This window comes from Oncorhynchus tshawytscha, linkage group LG27, assembly GCF_018296145.1.
Source record: "Oncorhynchus tshawytscha isolate Ot180627B linkage group LG27, Otsh_v2.0, whole genome shotgun sequence".
In the NCBI taxonomy this organism is placed as follows: Eukaryota; Metazoa; Chordata; class Actinopteri; order Salmoniformes; family Salmonidae; genus Oncorhynchus; species Oncorhynchus tshawytscha.
The window spans coordinates 2,284,561-2,303,498 of NC_056455.1; the positions used below are offsets into that span (position 1 = coordinate 2,284,561).

At 45.3% G+C, this 18,938-nt stretch overlaps 1 protein-coding gene across 3 annotated transcripts in view; it reads right to left on the bottom strand.

The window, feature by feature from the left end:
• LOC112259288 (protein tweety homolog 2-like) overlaps positions 1-18,938 on the bottom strand; it is a 117,915-nt gene that overhangs the window by 73,019 nt on the left and 25,958 nt on the right. For 2 of the 3 annotated variants that reach the window (XM_042307213.1, XM_042307214.1), the window contains one exon: positions 15,138-15,313. In XM_042307213.1, coding sequence (XP_042163147.1) covers positions 15,138-15,313 — 176 coding nt within the window. Of the gene's footprint in view, positions 1-15,137; positions 15,314-15,499; positions 15,581-18,938 lie in introns of those variants that run through there. The other variant, XM_042307215.1, reaches the window with a different exon arrangement.

Below are 18,938 nucleotides of genomic sequence, written 5' to 3' on the forward strand. Positions count from 1 at the left end.
GGCCTACACATCAGCACCACAGATAACTTCCATAAAGCTGTGAACGATCTGAGAGACAACGCAAGAAGGGCCTTCAATGCCATCAAAATAACATAAAATTCGACATACCAATTAGGATCTGGCTAAAAATACTTGAATCAGTTATAGAACCCATTGCCCTTTATGGTTGTGAGGTCTGGGGTCCACTCACCAACCAATACCTCACAAAATGGGAAAAACACCAAATTGAGACTCAGCAGAATTGTTTATTTTTATTTATTTTATGTTTATTTATTTTCCCTTTTGTACTTTAACTAGTTGCAAATAATATGACATTTGAAATGTATTTAGAGACAGGGGGTGGAGAGAGAGAAAAGGGGTTGAGAGAGAAAGAAAGAGAAAGAAAAGGGGATGGAGAGAGGGGTGATGGAGCGAGAGTAAGAGGGGGATGGAGAAAGAGAGCGAGAGAGAAAGGGAATGAGAGAGAGAGGGGATGGAGAGAAAGGGGGATGAGAGGGAGAGAGGGAGAGAGGGGGATGAAGAGCGAGGGAGAAAAGGGTTGAGAAAGAAAGAGGGGATGAGAGAGTTGACGGAGAGAGAGAGGGGATGGAGAGAGAGGGAGAAAGGGTATGGAGTGGGGGGTGGAGAGAGCGAGAAGGGGATGGAGAGCGAGAGAGAGTGGGACGGAGAGAGGGGGGTGGGTGGAGAGAGAAGGAGAGAGAGAGAGAGGAGACAGAATATGCATCTCACCATGAATCAAGTATTGATGATGCATTACATTATGTCTGTGGGGCGTCTTTACTCTTTACACACCAAAACATTAGCCCGGTATCAAGAACACACTGTCGGGAATCTGCCTCCTTTCATGTTGCTGTATTTAAACAAGCTCTATGAAGTTAGAAACACACAAAGTCTGCATCCCAAATGGCGCCTTATTGGATTTATAGTGCACTACTTTGTTTACTGTAAAGAGTGCCATTTAGGACGCACAAAGAGAAACCTCAAAACATCCAGGAAAGAAATAAGTACAGTCTAGCAGATTAAAACAGCCTGAGGAAATAGGTCTTATCTTTTGAAGCGCTGTATCTGAAATATCTCTGAATCATTGTCATTAACAGGAGGATGGTAGGGGCCTGGAGAGAGAGAAGAGGGATGGAGGGAGAGAGAGTTAGTAAACTCAGCAAAAAAAGAAACGTCCCTTTTTCAGGACCCTGTCTTTCAAAGATAAATCATAAAAATCCAAATAACTTCACAGATCTTCATTGTAAAGGGTTTAAACACTGTTTCCCATGCTTGTTCAATGAACCATAAACAATTAATGGGGTCCTGTGGAACGGTCTTTAAGACACTAACAGCTTACGGACGGTAGGCAATTAAGGTCACAGTTAGAAAACTTAGGACACTAAAGAGGCCTTTTTACTGACTCTGAAATACACCAAAAGAAAGAGGCCCAGCGTCCCTGCTCATCTGCGTGAATGTGCCTTAGGCATGCTGCAAGGAGGCATGAGGACTGCAGATGTGGCCAATAAATTGCAATGTCCTTACTGTGAGATGCCTAAAAAAGTGCTACAGGGAGAAAGGACAGACAGCTGATCATCCTCGCAGTGGGAGACCACGTGTAACACCTGCACAGGATCAGTACATCTGAACATCACACCTGCGGGACAGGAACAAGATGGCAACAACAACTGCCCGAGTTACACCAGGAACGCACAATCCCTCCATCAGTGCTCAGACTGTCCGCAATAGGCTGAGCGAGGCTGGACTGAGGGCTTGTAGGCCTGTTGTAAAGGCAGGTCTTCACCAGACATCACCGGCAACAACGTCGCCTATGGGCACAAACCCACCGTCGCTGGACCAGTCAGGACTGGCAAAAAGTGCTCTTCTCTGACGAGTTGCGGTTTTGTCTCACCAGGGGTGATGGTCAGATTTGCGTTTATCATCTAAGGAATGAGCGTTACACCAAGGCCTGTATTCTGGAGCGGGATCGATTTGGAGGTGGAGGGTCCGTCATGGTCTGGGGTGGTGTGTCACAGCATCATCGGACTGAGCTTGTTGTCAGTGCAAGCAATCTCAACGCTGTGTGTTAGAGGGAAGACATCCTCCTCCCTCATGTGGTACCCTTCCTGCAGGCTCATCCTGACATGACCCTCCAGCATGACAATGCCACCAGCCATACTGCTCGTTCTGTGCATGATTTCCTGCAAGACAGGAATGTCAGGGTTATGCCATGGCCAGCGAAGAGCCCAGATCTCAATCCCATTGAGCACGTCTGGGACCTGTTGGATCGGAGGGTGAGGGCTTGGGCCATTCCCCACAGAAATGTCCGGGAACTTGCAGGTGCCTTGGTGGAAGAGTGGGGTAACATCTCACAGCAAGAACTGGCAAGTCTGGTGCAGTCCATGAGGAGGAGATGCACTGCTGGTGGCCACACCAGATACTGACTTTTACTAAAAGAGTTCAGATAAACCAAATTCAGATAAACCAGATAAATATCTGGTGGCCATCAGACAGAGGCTAAATTGTCTCATGGGCCATACGAACTGATCTAGGACCAGGTCCCTTCCGTCCGTCAAATCTTATTCATTGTGATCTAAAGGGCAAAACTGATTCTAAATCCGCACTCCTACTCCAAGACTCTTGACACATACGGCCCCTGGCCTAATTTGACTGAGTATGTGCATAGAAAACGTCTGTGGTCCTCTCATGTCCATGACGCACAAACTGGAAAAGAGGATGAGAGAGAGGACATTCAGAGAGAGATTCAGCCTCTGGCTAAAGAACTCCATCTCCAACTTCTACACATGCATTTCTCTTTGTGTGTGTGTGTGTGTGCGTGCGTCCGTGCTTGCACGGGTGTATATAAGTACTCTTTAACTTTGATTAGATCACAGTGACGCATGTTCTCTATGGCAGGGTCAAGAGGGATAGAGATTTAACATTTACCATTGTGTCACACATGATATGCCAGCCAGATAGACAGACAATGACTCATTGGTATTATGTATGCACACACTTCCCCTGGGGTCCTGTTATGGATCACTTCCCCTGGGGTCCTGTTATGGATCACTTCCCCTGGGGTCCTGAGTCAATTCACTTCCCCTGGGGTCCTGAGTCAATTCACTTCCCCTGGGGTTGGATTACTTCCCCTGGGGTCCTGTTATGGATGACTTCCCTGGGGTCCTGAGACGGATCGCTTCCCCTGGGGTCCTGAGTCAATTCACTTCCCTGGGGTCCTGAGTCGATTCACTTCCCCTGGGGTCCTGAGTCGATTCACTTCCCCTGGGGTCCTGAGTCAATTCACTTCCCCTGGGGTTAGATCACTTCCCCTGGGGTCCTGAGTCGATTCACTTCCCCTGGGGTCCTGAGTCAATTCACTTCCCCTGGGGTTGGATCACTTCCCCTGGGGTCCTGAGACGGATCGCTTCCCTGGGGTCCTGAGACGGATCGCTTCCCCTGGGGTCCTGAGACGGATCGCTTTCCCTGGGCTCCTGAGACGGATCGCTTTCCCTGGGCTCCTGAGACGGATCGCTTTCCCTGGGGTCCTGAGACGGATCGCTTCCCGAGGTCCTGGGTTGATTCACTTCCCCTGAGCTCCTGGGTCGATTCACTTCCCCTGGTGTCGGATCACTTCCCCTGGGGGTCTTAAGACGGATCACTTCCACTGGGGACCTAAGACGGATCACTTCCACTGGGGACCTAAGACGGATCACTTCCACTGGGGACCTAAGACGGATCACTTCCCCTGTGGGTCCTGAGACGGATCGCTTCCCCTGTGGGTCCTGAGACGGATCGCTTCCCCTGGGGTACTGAGACGGATCGCTTCCCCTGGGGTCCTGAGACGGATCGCTTCCCCTGGGGTCCTGAGACGGATCGCTTCCCGAGGTCCTGGGTCGATTCACTTCCCCTGAGGTCCTGGGTCGATTCACTTCCCCTGGGGTCGGATCACTTCCCCTGGGGGTCTTAAGATGGATCACTTCCCCTGTGGGTCCTAAGACGGATCACTTCCCCTGTGGGTCCTAAGACGGATCACTTCCCCTGTGGGTCCTAAGACGGATCACTTCCCCTGTGGGTCCTAAGACGGATCACTTCCCCTGGGGGTCCTAAGACGGATCACTTCCCCTGGGGGTCCTAAGACGGATCACTTCCCCTGTGGGTCCTAAGACGGATCACTTCCCCTGGGGTCCTAAGACAGATAACTCCAACACAATGCAATAAAGTAAATATTTGAGTTCATATCTGACTACAAAGCAAATGCATACCAGATCTTACATCGCCTGAAAATGTATTTAACGAATGCCTGACTGAACAGTCAATGATGTGGCATGCAACCATTGGTTGATGCAAAGCCTGCACATCGAGTCGGGCAAGAACTATCCTCAATGATGGCCACTATATGACAAAACTCAGTTGATGTAGCCAAAATCCACCCATAAAAGTCTTATCCAAAAATAAATAATAGTTGCGCATAAAAGCCATACCAAAAATAATAATTTATGTCCAGGGAATGAACAAAAATCTATTTTAAAAAGCTGTAGTCTGAAAATATATATATATCCCCTGAAAGAGAGTGAATACCACATAAAAAGGCTTTTAATCTTTTATCTCTGACAAAAGGACATTGTTTTCCTATTAATTGACCAGTTTTGAATCAGCATCCTTCCATGTTGGCAAAGCGGAACTTTAATAGAACCGTCTCTAAGAGCTCATAAAAGTGACATGAGTTAGGACCCTATCATTTGTGTCCCTCCTCTCACACACAGCCTTCATGCAGGGCCGGTTACATGGGGTTAATTGGTAAGCGTCTGTGTGCTAATGATGGGAGGGAGAACCCAGGACTACACAGCCAGCTTCTACATGTGACGTCACGGATGACAATAACAGTACACCACAACAGATCAGCAGCTAGAATGCAACAACATCACAAGGAGAAATGAAAAAGAGGGAGACAGAGAGACAGAGAGAGACACAGACAGAGAGACAGACAGAGAGACAGAGAGACAGACGGAGAGACAGACAGAGAGACAGAGAGAAAGAGAGAGAGACAGAAAGAGAGAGACAGACAGACAGAAAGAGAGAGACAGACAGAGAGAGAGAGAGACAGACAGAGAGACAGAGACACAGACAGAGAGACACAGAGACACAGAGAGACAGACACAGACATAGAGACAGAGACACAGACAGAGAGACAGACAGACAGAGCGACAGACAGAAAGAGAGACCGACAGAGACAGAGAGAGACAGACACACAGACACACAGACAGACACACACAGACAGAGACAGAAATGCTCTAATAGCCTATCTCTGAGGTCTAGTTAGCAGTTATGTCATTAACATCAACTGTATGCTACCATCACAATAAAAGCTGAATAAGATAAATACCACTTCCAGTCACAAAATGAATCTGAAAATGTAAAGCTAGTCTGACACAATGTCAAAGTAATGGGATTAGTATCTACAGTTGAAGTTGGGAGTTTACGTACACTTAAATTGGAGTCAGTTATTTACAGACAGATTATTTCACTGTATCACAACTCCAGTGGGTCAGAAGTTTACATACACTAAGTTGACTGTGCCTTGAAACAGCTTGGAAAATTCCAGAAGAAGATGTCATGGCTTTGAAAGCTTCTGATAGGCTAATTGACATCATTTGAGTCAATTGGAGGTGTACCTGTGGATGTATTTCAAGGCCTACCTTCAAAGTCAGTGCCTCTTTGCTTGACATAAAAAAAACATTTGTAGACTTCCACAAGTCTGGTTCATCCTTGGGAGCAATTTCCAAACGCCTGAAGGTACCACATTCATCTGTACAAACAGTAGTACGCAAGTATAAACACCATGGGACCATGCAGCCGTCGTACCACTCAGGAAGGAGACGCGTTCTGTCTCCTAGAGATGAACGTACTTTGGTGCGAAAAGTGCAAATCAATCCCAGAACAGCAGCAAAGGACCTTGTGAAAATGCTGGAGGAAACGGGTACAAAAGTATCTATATCCACAGCAAAAAAAGTCCTATATCGACATAACCTGAAAGGCTGCTCAGCAAGGAAGAAGCCACTGCTCCAAAACCTCCATAAAAAAGCCACACTACGGTTTGCAACTGCACATGGGGACAAAGATCGTGCTTTTTGGAGAAATGTCCTCTGGTCTGATAAAACAAAAATAGAACTGTTTGGCCATAATGACCATCGTTATGTTTGGAGGAAAAAGGGGGAGGCTTGCAAGCCGAAGAACACCATCCTAACCGCAAAGCACGGGGGTGGCAGCATCATGTTGTGGGGGTACTTTGCTCCAGGAGGGACTGATGCACTTCACAAAATAGATGGCATCATGAGGAATTAAAGTTATGTGGATATATTGAAGCAACATTTCAAGACATCAGTCAGGAAGTTAAAGCTTGGTCGCAAATGGGTCTTCCAAATGGACAATGACCACAAGCATACTTCCAAAGTTGTGGCAAAATGGCTTAATTTTAAGGACAACAAAGTCAAGGTATTGGAGTGGCCATCACAAAGCCCTGATGTCTGCAAATGTGAAAAACTGAGTTTAAATGTATTTGGCTAAGGTGTAAGTAAACTTCCGACTTCAACTGTATCTATCTGCCACCACTACAGTTTCAAAACAAAAGGAGCATCAATCAGTCTTTCTAAAGACAGATACATCTAAAGGACATACATCTCATTTCACACATTGAAGGAGACAGCTGTCTAGCAGCGTTCACATCTCCACAACCCAGGACCTGGCCACTGTAATAACATTACAAAAGACTCCATCCATCGACAGCACAGCCAGGCTGAACGGAGGCGGTCCACAACCCAGGACCTGGCCACTGTAATAACATTACAAAAGACTCCATCCATCGACAGCACAGCCAGGCTGAACGGAGGCGGTCCACAACCCAGGACCTGGCCACTGTAATAACATTACAAAAGACTCCATCCATCGACAGCACAGCCAGGCTGAACGGAGGCGGTCCACAACCCAGGACCTGGCCACTGTAATAACATTACAAAAGACTCCATCCATCGACAGCACAGCCAGGCTGAACTGAGGCGGTCCACAACCCAGGACCTGGCCACTGTAATAACATTACAAAAGACTCCATCCATCGACAGCACAGCCAGGCTGAACGGAGGCGGTCCACAACCCAGGACCTGGCCACTGTAATAACATTACAAAAGACTCCATCCATCGACAGCACAGCCAGGCTGAACTGAGGCGGTCCACAACCCAGGACCTGGCCACTGTAATAACATTACAAAGACTCCATCCATCGACAGCACAGTCAGGCTGAACGGAGGCGGTCCACAACCCAGGACCTGGCCACTGTAATAACATTACAAAAGACTCCATCCATCGACAGCACAGCCAGGCTGAACGGAGGCGGTCCACAACCCAGGACCTGGCCACTGTAATAACATTACAAAAGACTCCATCCATCGACAGCACAGCCAGGCTGAACGGAGGCGGTCCACAACCCAGGACCTGGCCACTGTAATAACATTACAAAAGACTCCATCCATCGACAGCACAGCCAGGCTGAACGGAGGCGGTCCACAACCCAGGACCTGGCCACTGTAATAACATTACAAAAGACTCCATCCATCGACAGCACAGCCAGGCTGAACGGAGGCGGTCCACAACCCAGGACCTGGCCACTGTAATAACATTACAAAAGACTCCATCCATCGACAGCACAGTCAGGCTGAACGGAGGCGGTCCACAACCCAGGACCTGGCCACTGTAATAACATTACAAAAGACTCCATCCATCGACAGCACAGCCAGGCTGAACGGAGGCGGTCCACAACCCAGGACCTGGCCACTGTAATAACATTACAAAAGACTCCATCCATCGACAGCACAGCCAGGCTGAACGGAGGCGGTCCACAACCCAGGACCTGGCCACTGTAATAACATTACAAAAGACTCCATCCATTGACAGCACAGCCAGGCTGAACGGAGGCGGTCCACAACCCAGGACCTGGCCACTGTAATAACATTACAAAAGACTCCATCCATCGACAGCACAGCCAGGCTGAACGGAGGCGGTCCACAACCCGGAAACTACACAATAAATATCACATTATACTAGCTGCTAGGAGACTTAATTAGTACAACAACAGATGGATCAATTGCTGTTTGGGACGCACACGTTTTTGTCTCATTTGGGAAGAAATGCTCAGCGAATCAGAGAGGAGGATGCAGACGTCTCAAAGCAACAACAAAAAACACCCTCATGTGTAATACGTTTAAGTGGATGATATTATAAAGAAGACTAACTGAAGTCAAATTTCCTTTCGTGGAGTTCAGAAAAAGTCGTCATGTCTTCATTGATATCTGTTGTGACAGTCTTTTTGATGTTGAAAAGGAGAACGTAATAAGTCTTATGAGCAAAACCAACATATTCAGCCTTTTGGGTAAAAATGATTCCTTTGGGACCACACTGTTGGGACTCAAGAGTTTAAAGGCACTTATCCAACCTTGTGCAGGCCAGGGGTTATGGCTTTCATGCACCTCACAAAATAATTCCACTTCAGAAATTGTTAAAACGAGTGGCAGTTGTACAGTTGACCCACTCTCCACTTCAGGCCACAGGCTTAAATAATATAGTCAAACTTAATGAACATTTAAGTGTCTTTTAACTCAGTCTTCTGACTAAAGTACAGCTGATGAGACACAGCTGGATATATGAGCAGAGAGAAAAAACTGACAATGTGGCTGACAAGACACTTAAACATGTACAATTAGGGTATAACTAACTGTTAGGGTATAACTGTTCAGCCTTAGGTGGTGTCAGTGTGGTTCAAATAATACAGTGTAACAATATACCCCTTTGACTCAAGGAGATTCATTATTGTTCCGGTGTCTCTGTGCAATCGCCTACAGCAGTGAACTAAAAGGGTTAAGTAATGGCTCCATTTATTTTACATTTTTTGGGGAGAAGATCAGATTTAATATTCCAGATTGTGGCTTCCATCAATGCAATTGTCTGCATCATTTCCAATTCCCGCATGTATTGTTTTGTATACAGTACCAGTAAAAAGTTGACACACCATGAAATAACACCTATGGAATCACATAGTAACCAAAAAAGTGTTTAACAAATCAAAACATATCTGGATTTGTTTAACACTGTTTTGGTTACTACATGATTCCATATGTGTTATTTATAGATTTGATATCTTCACTATTATTCTACAATGTAGAAAATAGTAAAAATAAAGATAAACCCTGGAATGAGTAGGTGAGTCCAAACTTTTGACTGGTACTGTAGATTAATGAGCCAGATGGGTTTAAGGTCCAGTAGCATATTTAAAATGATACACCTTCCTTGCTGATCTGTTTGAACAGATTGCACATTGGGATCAAAATTATTGTTCATTAATATCATCACACCTTTTGAGTTTCTTGTCCATGGGAATAGTATATTTCCTGTAAACAATAGATATTATATTCCTTCTTTTTTAGCCAGGTAAAGACTGATCGTCTTTTCTTATTATCTGCTAAGCCATTACAATTATAACTAGCTATACTTATTTCACCACTTACCAAAATGAGATACAAGGTTTGATTATACTTACCATAATATATGTTTGTAAACTTACCATTAAGAAGTATCATGATAAGTGAGTGTCCATATAGCTGTATCATAATATTTGCGCTGTTAAGCATACTCAAATCAAATAGTATTAGTCACATGCGCCGAATACAACAGGTATTACATTACCTTACAGTGAAATGCTTACTTACGAGCCCCTAACCGACAGTGCAGTTTAAAAAAATATGGATAAGATTAAGAGATAAAAGTAACAAGTAATTAAAGAGCAGCAGTAAAATAACAATATCAAGACTATACACAGGGGGGTTCCAGTACAGAGTGAATGTGCAGGGGCACCGGTTAGTTGAGGTAATATGTACATGTAGGTAGAGTTATTAAAGTGACTACATAGATGGTAACAACAGAGAGTAGCAGCGGTGTAAAAGTGGGGGGGCAAAGCAAATAGTCTGGGTAGCCATTTGATTAGATATTCAGGAGTCTATTGGCTTGGAGGTAGAAGCTGTTTAGAAGCCTCTTGGACCTAGACTTGGCGCTCCGGTACCGCTTGCCATGCGGTTGCAGAGAGAACGGTCTATGACCAGGGTGGCTGGAGTCTTTGACCATTTTTAGGGACTTCCTCTGACACCCTGGTATAGAGGTCCTGGATGGTAGGAAGCTTGGCCCCAGTGATGTACTGGACCATACGCACGACCCTCTGTAGTGCCTTGCAGTCGGAGGCCGAGCAGTCGCCATACCAGGCAGTGAAGCAATCAGTCAATCATGCTCTTGATGGTGCAGCTGTAGAACCTTTTGAGGATCTGAGGACCCATGCCAAATCTTTCTCAGTCTCCTGAGGGGGAATAGGTTTTGTCATGCCCTCTTCACGACTGTCTTGGTGTGCTTGGACCATGTTAGTTTGTTGGTGATGCGGACACCAAGGAACTTGAAGCACTCAACCTGCTCCACTACAGCCCAGTCGATGAGAATGGGGGCGTGCTCGGTCCTAAACTTCCAATTACCCTCCAATATCCCACAGGCTAAAACCTACCCTCGTCCCAAGTTGCATTGTTGTCCCAGTGACTGGTCGACCATCCCCGTACACATGGATCCTAGGGCCTTTAAGAGATAGGGTCCATCCTTTACGAAGAGCACATGGATTCGAGGGCCTTTAAGAGATAGGGCCCCATCCTTTAAAAAAAACACATAGCGACACCTACAGTAATGTCTCTTTTGGTAAACAGCGATCCCACTACTGCACTTAACCCTACAACAAGGAGGATGGCAGACGTGTGTGTGATGGCTGACGAGAGGGAATGCCAGTGGCCAGCATAACTCAAATCAAATCAAAATCAAATCAAATTTTATTTGTCACATACACATGGTTGGCAGATGTTAATGCGAGTGTAGCGAAATGCTTGTGCTTCTAGTTCCGACAATGCAGTAATAACCAACAAGTAATCTAACTAACAATTCCAAAACTACTGTCTTATACACAGTGTAAGGGGATAAAGAATATGTACATAAGGATATATGAATGAGTGATGGTACAGAGCAGCATAGGCAAGATACAGTAGCTGATATCGAGTACAGTATATACATATGAGATGAGTATGTAAACAAAGTGGCATAGTTAAAGTGGCTAGTGATACATGTATTACATAAGGATGCAGTCGATGATATAGAGTACAGTATATACGTATGCATATGAGATGAATAATGTAGGGTAAGTAACATTATATAAGGTAGCATTGTTTAAGCATTGTCGCTAGTGATATATTTACATCATTTCCCATCAATTCCCATTATTAAAGTGGCTGGAGTTGAGTCAGTGTCAGTGTCAGTGTGTTGGCAGCAGCCACTCAATGTTAGTGGTGGCTGTTTAACAGTCTGATGGCCTTGAGATAGAAGCTGTTTTTCAGTCTCTCGGTCCCAGCTTTGATGCACCTGTACTGACCTCGCCTTCTGGATGATAGCGGGGTGAACAGGCAGTGGCTCGGGTGGTTGATGTCCTTGATGATCTTTATGGCCTTTCTGTAACATCGGGTGGTGTAGGTGTCCTGGAGGGCAGGTAGTTTGCCCCGGTGATGCGTTGTGCAGACCTCACTACCCTCTGGAGAGCCTTACGGTTGAGGGCGGAGCAGTTGCCGTACCAGGCGGTGATACAGCCCGCCAGGATGCTCTCGATTGTGCATCTGTAGAAGTTTGTGAGTGCTTTTGGTGACAAGCCAAATTTCTTCAGCCTCCTGAGGTTGAAGAGGCGCTGCTGCGCCTTCTTCACGATGCTGTCTGTGTGAGTGGACCAATTCAGTTTGTCTGTGATGTGTATGCCGAGGAACTTAAAACTTGCTACCCTCTCCACTACTGTTCCATCGATGTGGATAGGGGTGTTCCCTCTGCTGTTTCCTGAAGTCCACAATCATCTCCTTAGTTTTGTTGACGTTGAGTGTGAGGTTATTTTCCTGACACCACACTCCGAGGGCCCTCACCTCCTCCCTGTAGGCCGTCTCGTCGTTATTGGTAATCAAGCCTACCACTGTTGTGTCGTCCGCAAACTTGATGATTGAGTTGGAGGCGTGCATGGCCACGCAGTCGTGGGTGAACAGGGAGTACAGGAGAGGGCTCAGAACGCACCCTTGTGGGGCCCCAGTGTTGAGGATCAGCGGGGAGGAGATGTTGTTGCCTACCCTCACCACCTGGGGGCGGCCCGTCAGGAAGTCCAGTACCCAGTTGCACAGGGCGGGGTCGAGACCCAGGGTCTCGAGCTTGATGACGAGCTTGGAGGGTACTATGGTGTTGAATGCCGAGCTGTAGTCGATGAACAGCATTCTCACATAGGTATTCCTCTTGTCCAGATGGGTTAGGGCAGTGTGCAGTGTGGTTGAGATTGCATCGTCTGTGGACCTATTTGGGCGGTAAGCAAATTGGAGTGGGTCTAGGGTGTCAGGTAGGGTGGAGGTGATATGGTCCTTGACTAGTCTCTCAAAGCACTTCATGATGACGGAAGTGAGTGCTACGGGGCGGTTGTCGTTTAGCTCAGTTACCTTAGCTTTCTTGGGAACAGGAACAATGGTGGCCCTCTTGAAGCATGTGGGAACAGCAGACTGGTATAGGGATTGATTGAATATGTCCGTAAACACACCGGCCAGCTGGTCTGCGCATGCTCTGAGGGCGCGGCTGGGGATGCCGTCTGGGCCTGCAGCCTTGCGAGGGTTAACACGTTTAAATGTCTTACTCACCTCGGCTGCAGTGAAGGAGAGACCGCATGTTTTCGTTGCAGGACGTGTCAGTGGCACTGTATTGTCCTCAAAGCGGGCAAAAAAGTTATTTAGTCTGCCTGGGAGCAAGACATCCTGGTCCGCGACTGGGCTGGATTTCTTCCTGTAGTCCGTGATTGACTGTAGACCCTGCCACATACCTCTTGCGTCTGAGTCGTTGAATTGAGATTCTACTTTGTCTCTATACTGACGCTTAGCTTGTTTGATAGCCTTGCGGAGGGAATAGCTGCACTGTTTGTATTTGGTCATGTTACCAGACACCTTGCCCTGATTAAAAGCAGTGGTTCGCGCTTTCAGTTTCACGCGAATGCTGCCATCAATCCACGGTTTCTGGTTAGGGAATGTTTTAATCGTTGCTATGGGAACGACATCTTCAACGCACGTTCTAATGAACTCGCACACCGAATCAGCGTATTCGTCAATGTTGTTATCTGACGCAATACGAAACATCTCCCAGTCCACGTGATGGAAGCAGTCTTGGAGTGTGGAGTCAGCTTGGTCGGACCAGCGTGGGACAGACCTCAGCGTGGGAACCTCGTTTTAGTTTCTGTCTGTAGGCAGGGATCAACAAAATGGAGTCGTGGTCAGCTTTTCCGAAAGGGGGGCGGGGCAGGGCCTTATATGCGTCGCGGAAGTTAGAGTAACAATGATCCAAGGTCTTTCCACCCCTGGTTGCGCAATCGATATGCTGATAAAATTTAGGGAGTCTTGTTTTCAGATTAGCCTTGTTAAAATCCCCAGCTACAATGAATGCAGCCTCCGGATAAATGGTTTCCAGTTTGCAGAGAGTTAAATAAAGTTCGTTCAGAGCCATCGATGTGTCTGCTTGGGGGGGGATATATACGGCTGTGATTACAATCGAAGAGAATTCTCTTGGTAGATAATGCGGTCTACATTTGATTGTGAGGAATTCTAAAATCAGGTGAACAGAAGGATTTGAGTTCCTGTATGTTTCTTTCATCACACCATGTCACGTTAGCCATAAGGCATACGCCCCCGCCCCTCTTCTTACCAGAAAGATGTTTGTCTCTGTCGGCGCGATGCGTGGAGAAACCCGTTGGTTGCACCGCCTCGGATAGCGTCTCTCCAGTGAGCCATGTTTCCATGAAGCAAAGAACGTTACAGTCTCTGATGTCCCTCTGGAATGCTACCCTTGCTCGGATTTCATCAACCTTGTTGTCAAGAGACTGGACATTGGCAAGAAGAATGCTAGGGAGTGGTGCACGGTGTGCCCGTCTCTGGAGTCTGACCAGAAGACCGCTTCGTTTCCCTCTTTTTCGGAGTCGTTTTTTTGGGTCGCTGCATGGAATCCACTCTGTTGTCCTGTTTGTAAGGCAGAACACAGGATCCGCGTCGCGAAAAACATATTCTTGGTCGTACTGATGGTGAGTTGACGCTGATCTTATATTCAGTAGTTCTTCTCGACTGTATGTAATGAAACCTAAGATGACCTGGGGTACTAATGTAAGAAATAACACGTAAAAAAACAAAAAACTGCATAGTTTCCTAGGAACGCGAAGCGAGGCGGCCATCTCTGTCGGCGCCGGAAGTCAAAAATATAAGAGCAGAGCACTGCGTTGGGATGATGACTGTCACAAGATGAAGGACACAAGTTCGCACTCCTCCAAATAGATTCAATTAGGGCACTTTGTGTGGACGACCATCTCGGCTGAATCCCAAATGACACCTTATTCCCTACATAATGCACTACTTTTAAGCAGAGCCCTATAAATCCCAGTCAAAAGTAGTGTTATAGGGTGCCATTTGGGACACCTTATCAGTACAGATCAAATGATGTAACCCACAATGCCAAGGGATTCCCCGCAGGCCCTATTGGCTGACAAATTCTATTAGAAGATTAATGTCTGTCAAGTTTTACCACAAAGAGAGAGTGAAGTAGTAAAAAACAACAGCTTTCCTTTGAAGTAAATTTGAGTTTGGCTCCTTTGATCAAAGGGTATTCACTCAGCTAATGTCATTTGAACTTTTCTTGATATATAATAACATCAATTAATGATGAGGGGAAACAAAAGGGGTAAACAGCACAGTTGTGAGGTTTACTTTCATTCAAGAGCTATCTCGAGAAACACTACGAAGGCAAAAAGTAAGGTGACTTCTTTCTTGTCTTTTACCAAACACTTGGAGTGCTGCGGCCGCCTACTGCAATTCTGTCTGTGGAGATCAGGACTATGGGCCAGCATCCTAGTCCCAGAAAGAGACATGAGGACTATGAGCCAGCGTCCTAGTCCCAGAAAGAGACATGAGGACTATGAGCCAGCGCCCTAGTCCCAGAACAGAGAGAGGAGACTGTAAACACACAGTAGGTTAGTAATTGTTCCTCACCAGCTGAGGAGTCCGGCGGTGACGGCGGACCAGGTGACACAGCAGGAGTTGGGGCTCTTGCTCTCCTCCTCCTCCTCGTCTTTCCGACAGCAGCACAGGCAGCTCAGGTAAATGGCCAGGCAAAGCAGGTTCAGGCCCAGCCCTGCAGCCACCATACAGGCCAGGAAGATTAATGACTACAGGGAGAGATGGAGAGAGAGAGCGATGGAGAGAGGGGGATATGGAGAGAGTATCAGGTGTATCCATCCTAGAGGGGGAGCTCAATCATTTCCAGACCCAGGGACACATACTAGCCGGTGACCTAAATGCCAGAATTGGACAGTAACCCAACATTCTCAGCACAAAGGGGGACAAACGCCTACCTGGAGGTGACAACATTCCCTCCCAAATATGCCCCCCTACACACAACTACGACAAAACAACAAACAGCTCCTGCAGTTCTGTCGCACACTGGGTCTGTACAGTGCTTCGTGCAAGGTTGGGGATTAACGGATTACATGTAATTACAGTTACCAATAATACATCGGTAACTGTAATCTGTTACGTTACCAGCAAAAATATTGTAATCATATTACAGATACTTTTGAAAAACTATAATGATTACTTTGTGGATTACTTTTAAATTCAGGACATATATAAATATGTAATACATATAAATAATCATATATAAATAAATACATATATATACACATTTGTGTGTGTGTGTGTGTGATATATATATATATTGATTATTGAAGATTATAAACTTGTTGGTTCGAGTCCTGAATGCTGATTGGCTGACAGCCATGGTAAATCAGACCGTATACCATGGGTATGACAAAACATTTATTTTTACTGCTCTAATTATGTTGGTAGCCAGCAATAAGGAACATCTGGGAATAGTGACATATGGCCAATATACCATAGCTAAGGGCTGTACGCAGGCACTCCTCGTTGCGTTGTGCATAATTACAGCCCTTAGCTGTGGTATATTGGCCATATACTACACCGCCTCATACACTATTGCTTAAATATAACTTATAAATGCCTCATGTGCTGAGTTCAACTGCCACACTCCATGAGAACCCAAAATATAAGCCACTTTTCAGTAGTGCTTAAAGCATGCCATTCCATGAGCGCTGCATTTCTTTTTCAACTCATATTAATGAGCCAAATCAGTCCTCCATGACAACAAAATCATAAACAGAGTAGGGCTGGCTAATAAGTCCTTAGTTTTGGGTTGTGCTCGGGTAAAACAATTTGCCTAATCTATCCTTCCATATTTCCAAGTCCTATTCTTTTAGATCAAGGGGTATAACATTTATTGGAATGACTGGAATTCTGATAGACTTTGATTTTTAATGTAAAGATATAATTTAATCATGTTATTATATATAGTAGAAAGCGATGGGTTAGAAGAAGCCTACATAACCAACCCATAAAGTAAACTTTAACATCCATATATGGCCAGCTATGTAAACTTTAACATTTATTTATCCTGTAATAGATGTCGTTCAATTGGTAACATACATTTTTCTCTTAATCTAATGCCTCTTAAATTAAGGGGAAAGTAATCTACAAATCACTGAATGTAATCAGATTAAGTTACTGAGTTTGGGTAATCCAAACATTACGTTACTGATAAAACATTTGGACAGGTTACTAGTAATGGATTACATATAGAAAGTAACCTACCCAACCCTGGCTTCGAGGGACTCTTAAGGTAGGTACACCGACAGCTCATCCCTTGGCAGTAGTACTGTAGATGACTTTATCACTGACCTCAACCCAGAGTCTCTCAGAGCGTTCACAGACAGCCTACTGACACCTCTATCAGATCACAGCAAAATAACATCACTTAGAAAAAAAGAAAACAGCTCAATGTGATTAAAAAGAATCCATAGAATCAAATCACTTCTGTGAAACAAACAACATGAAGAGCTACCTATCCAAAATGGAGATGGAAAAACCACTTTTGAAATATGTTCGGCTCTATAACAAAGAGCACCAGCAAAAACATCTACATGATCAACTACAAAATGTTAGAATCGCTATTAAAGTTTACCTGAACCCACTGGATTCTCCAATTACACTGAAAATATAAACCCTCCAACCCAAATGGTATGGTATCCTAAATGAAATGATGAAACATACAGACCACAAACTCCAATTTTATATACTTAAAGGTCATCCTCAGCTCTGGCATCCTCCACATATTTAGAAAGAAGGACTGATCACCCAAATACACAAACGTGGAGACAATAACCCCAATAATTATAGTGGAATCTGCATCAAGAGCAATCTCTGAAAAACCCACTACAGCACAATCAAAATAAATCAAATCAAATCAAATTTTATTTGTCACATACACATGGTTAGCAGATGTTAATGCGAGTGTAGCGAAATGCTTGTGCTTCTAGTTCCGACAATGCAGTAATAACCAACAAGTAATCTAACTAACAATTCCAAAACTACTGTCTTATACACAGTGTAAGGGGATAAAGAATATGTACATAAGGATATATGAATGAGTGATGGTACAGAGCAGCATAGGCAAGATACAGTAGCTGATATCGAGTACAGTATATACATATGAGATGAGTATGTAAACAAAGTGGCATAGTTAAAGTGGCTAGTGATACATGTATTACATAAGGATGCAGTCGATGATATAGAGTACAGTATATACGTATGCATATGAGATGGATAATGTAGGGTAAGTAACATTATATAAGGTAACATTGTTTATAAATAAATACAATTTGATCTGTCACCGAATACAGTGAAATGCTTTACTTAACCAACAGTGCAGTTAAGAAAAATACGTTTACATTTTTTTAAATAGCCAAGTAAAAAAATAATACATACAATGAATTAAACCGCAGCAGTAAAATAACAATAGCGAGGCTATATACAGGTGGTACCGGTACAGAGTCAATGTGCGGGGGCACCGGTTAGTCGAGGTAATAGAGGTAGTATGTACATATAGGTAGATAATGCATAGAAATACAACAGAGAGGAGCAGTAGGGTAAAGAGGGTGGGTGGGGGCAATGCAAATAGTCTGGGTAGCCATTTGATTAGCTGCTGAGGAGTCTATAGCTTGGGGGTAGAAGCTGTTAGGAAGCCTTTTGGATCTAGACTTGGCGCTCCGGTACCGCTTGCCGTGCGTTAGCAGAGAGAACAGAATATGACTAGTGTGGCTGGAGTCTTTGACAATTTTTAGGGCCTTCCTCTGACACCACCTGATATAGAGGTCCTGGATGGCAGGAAGCTGGGCCCCTGTGATGTACTGGGCAGTACTCACTACCCTCTGTACTGCCTTGCGGTCGGAGGCTGAGCAGTGCCAAATCTTTTCAGTCTCTTAGGGGGAATAGGCTTTGTCGTTCCTTCTTCACAACTGTCACAACTGGTGTGTTTGGACCATGATAGTTTGTTGTTGTTGTGGACACCAAGGAACTTGAAGCTCTCAACCTGCTCGACTACAGCCCCGTTGATGAGAATGGGGGTGTGCTTGGTCCTCCTTTTCCTGTAGTCCACAATCATCTGCTTGGTCTTGATCACGTTGAGGGAGAAGTTGTTGTCCTGTCACCACACGGGCAGGTCTCTGACCTCCTCCCTATAGGTGGTCTCATCGTTGTCGGTTTAGACTCAGGGTCCTTAGCTTAGTGATGAGCTTTGAGGGCACTATGGTGTTAAACGCTGAGGTGTAGTCCATGAATAGCATTCTCACATAGATGTTCCTTTTGTCCAGGTGGGAAAGGGCAGTGCAGAGTGCAATAGAGATTGCATCATCTGTGGATCCGTTGGGGCAGTATGCATAT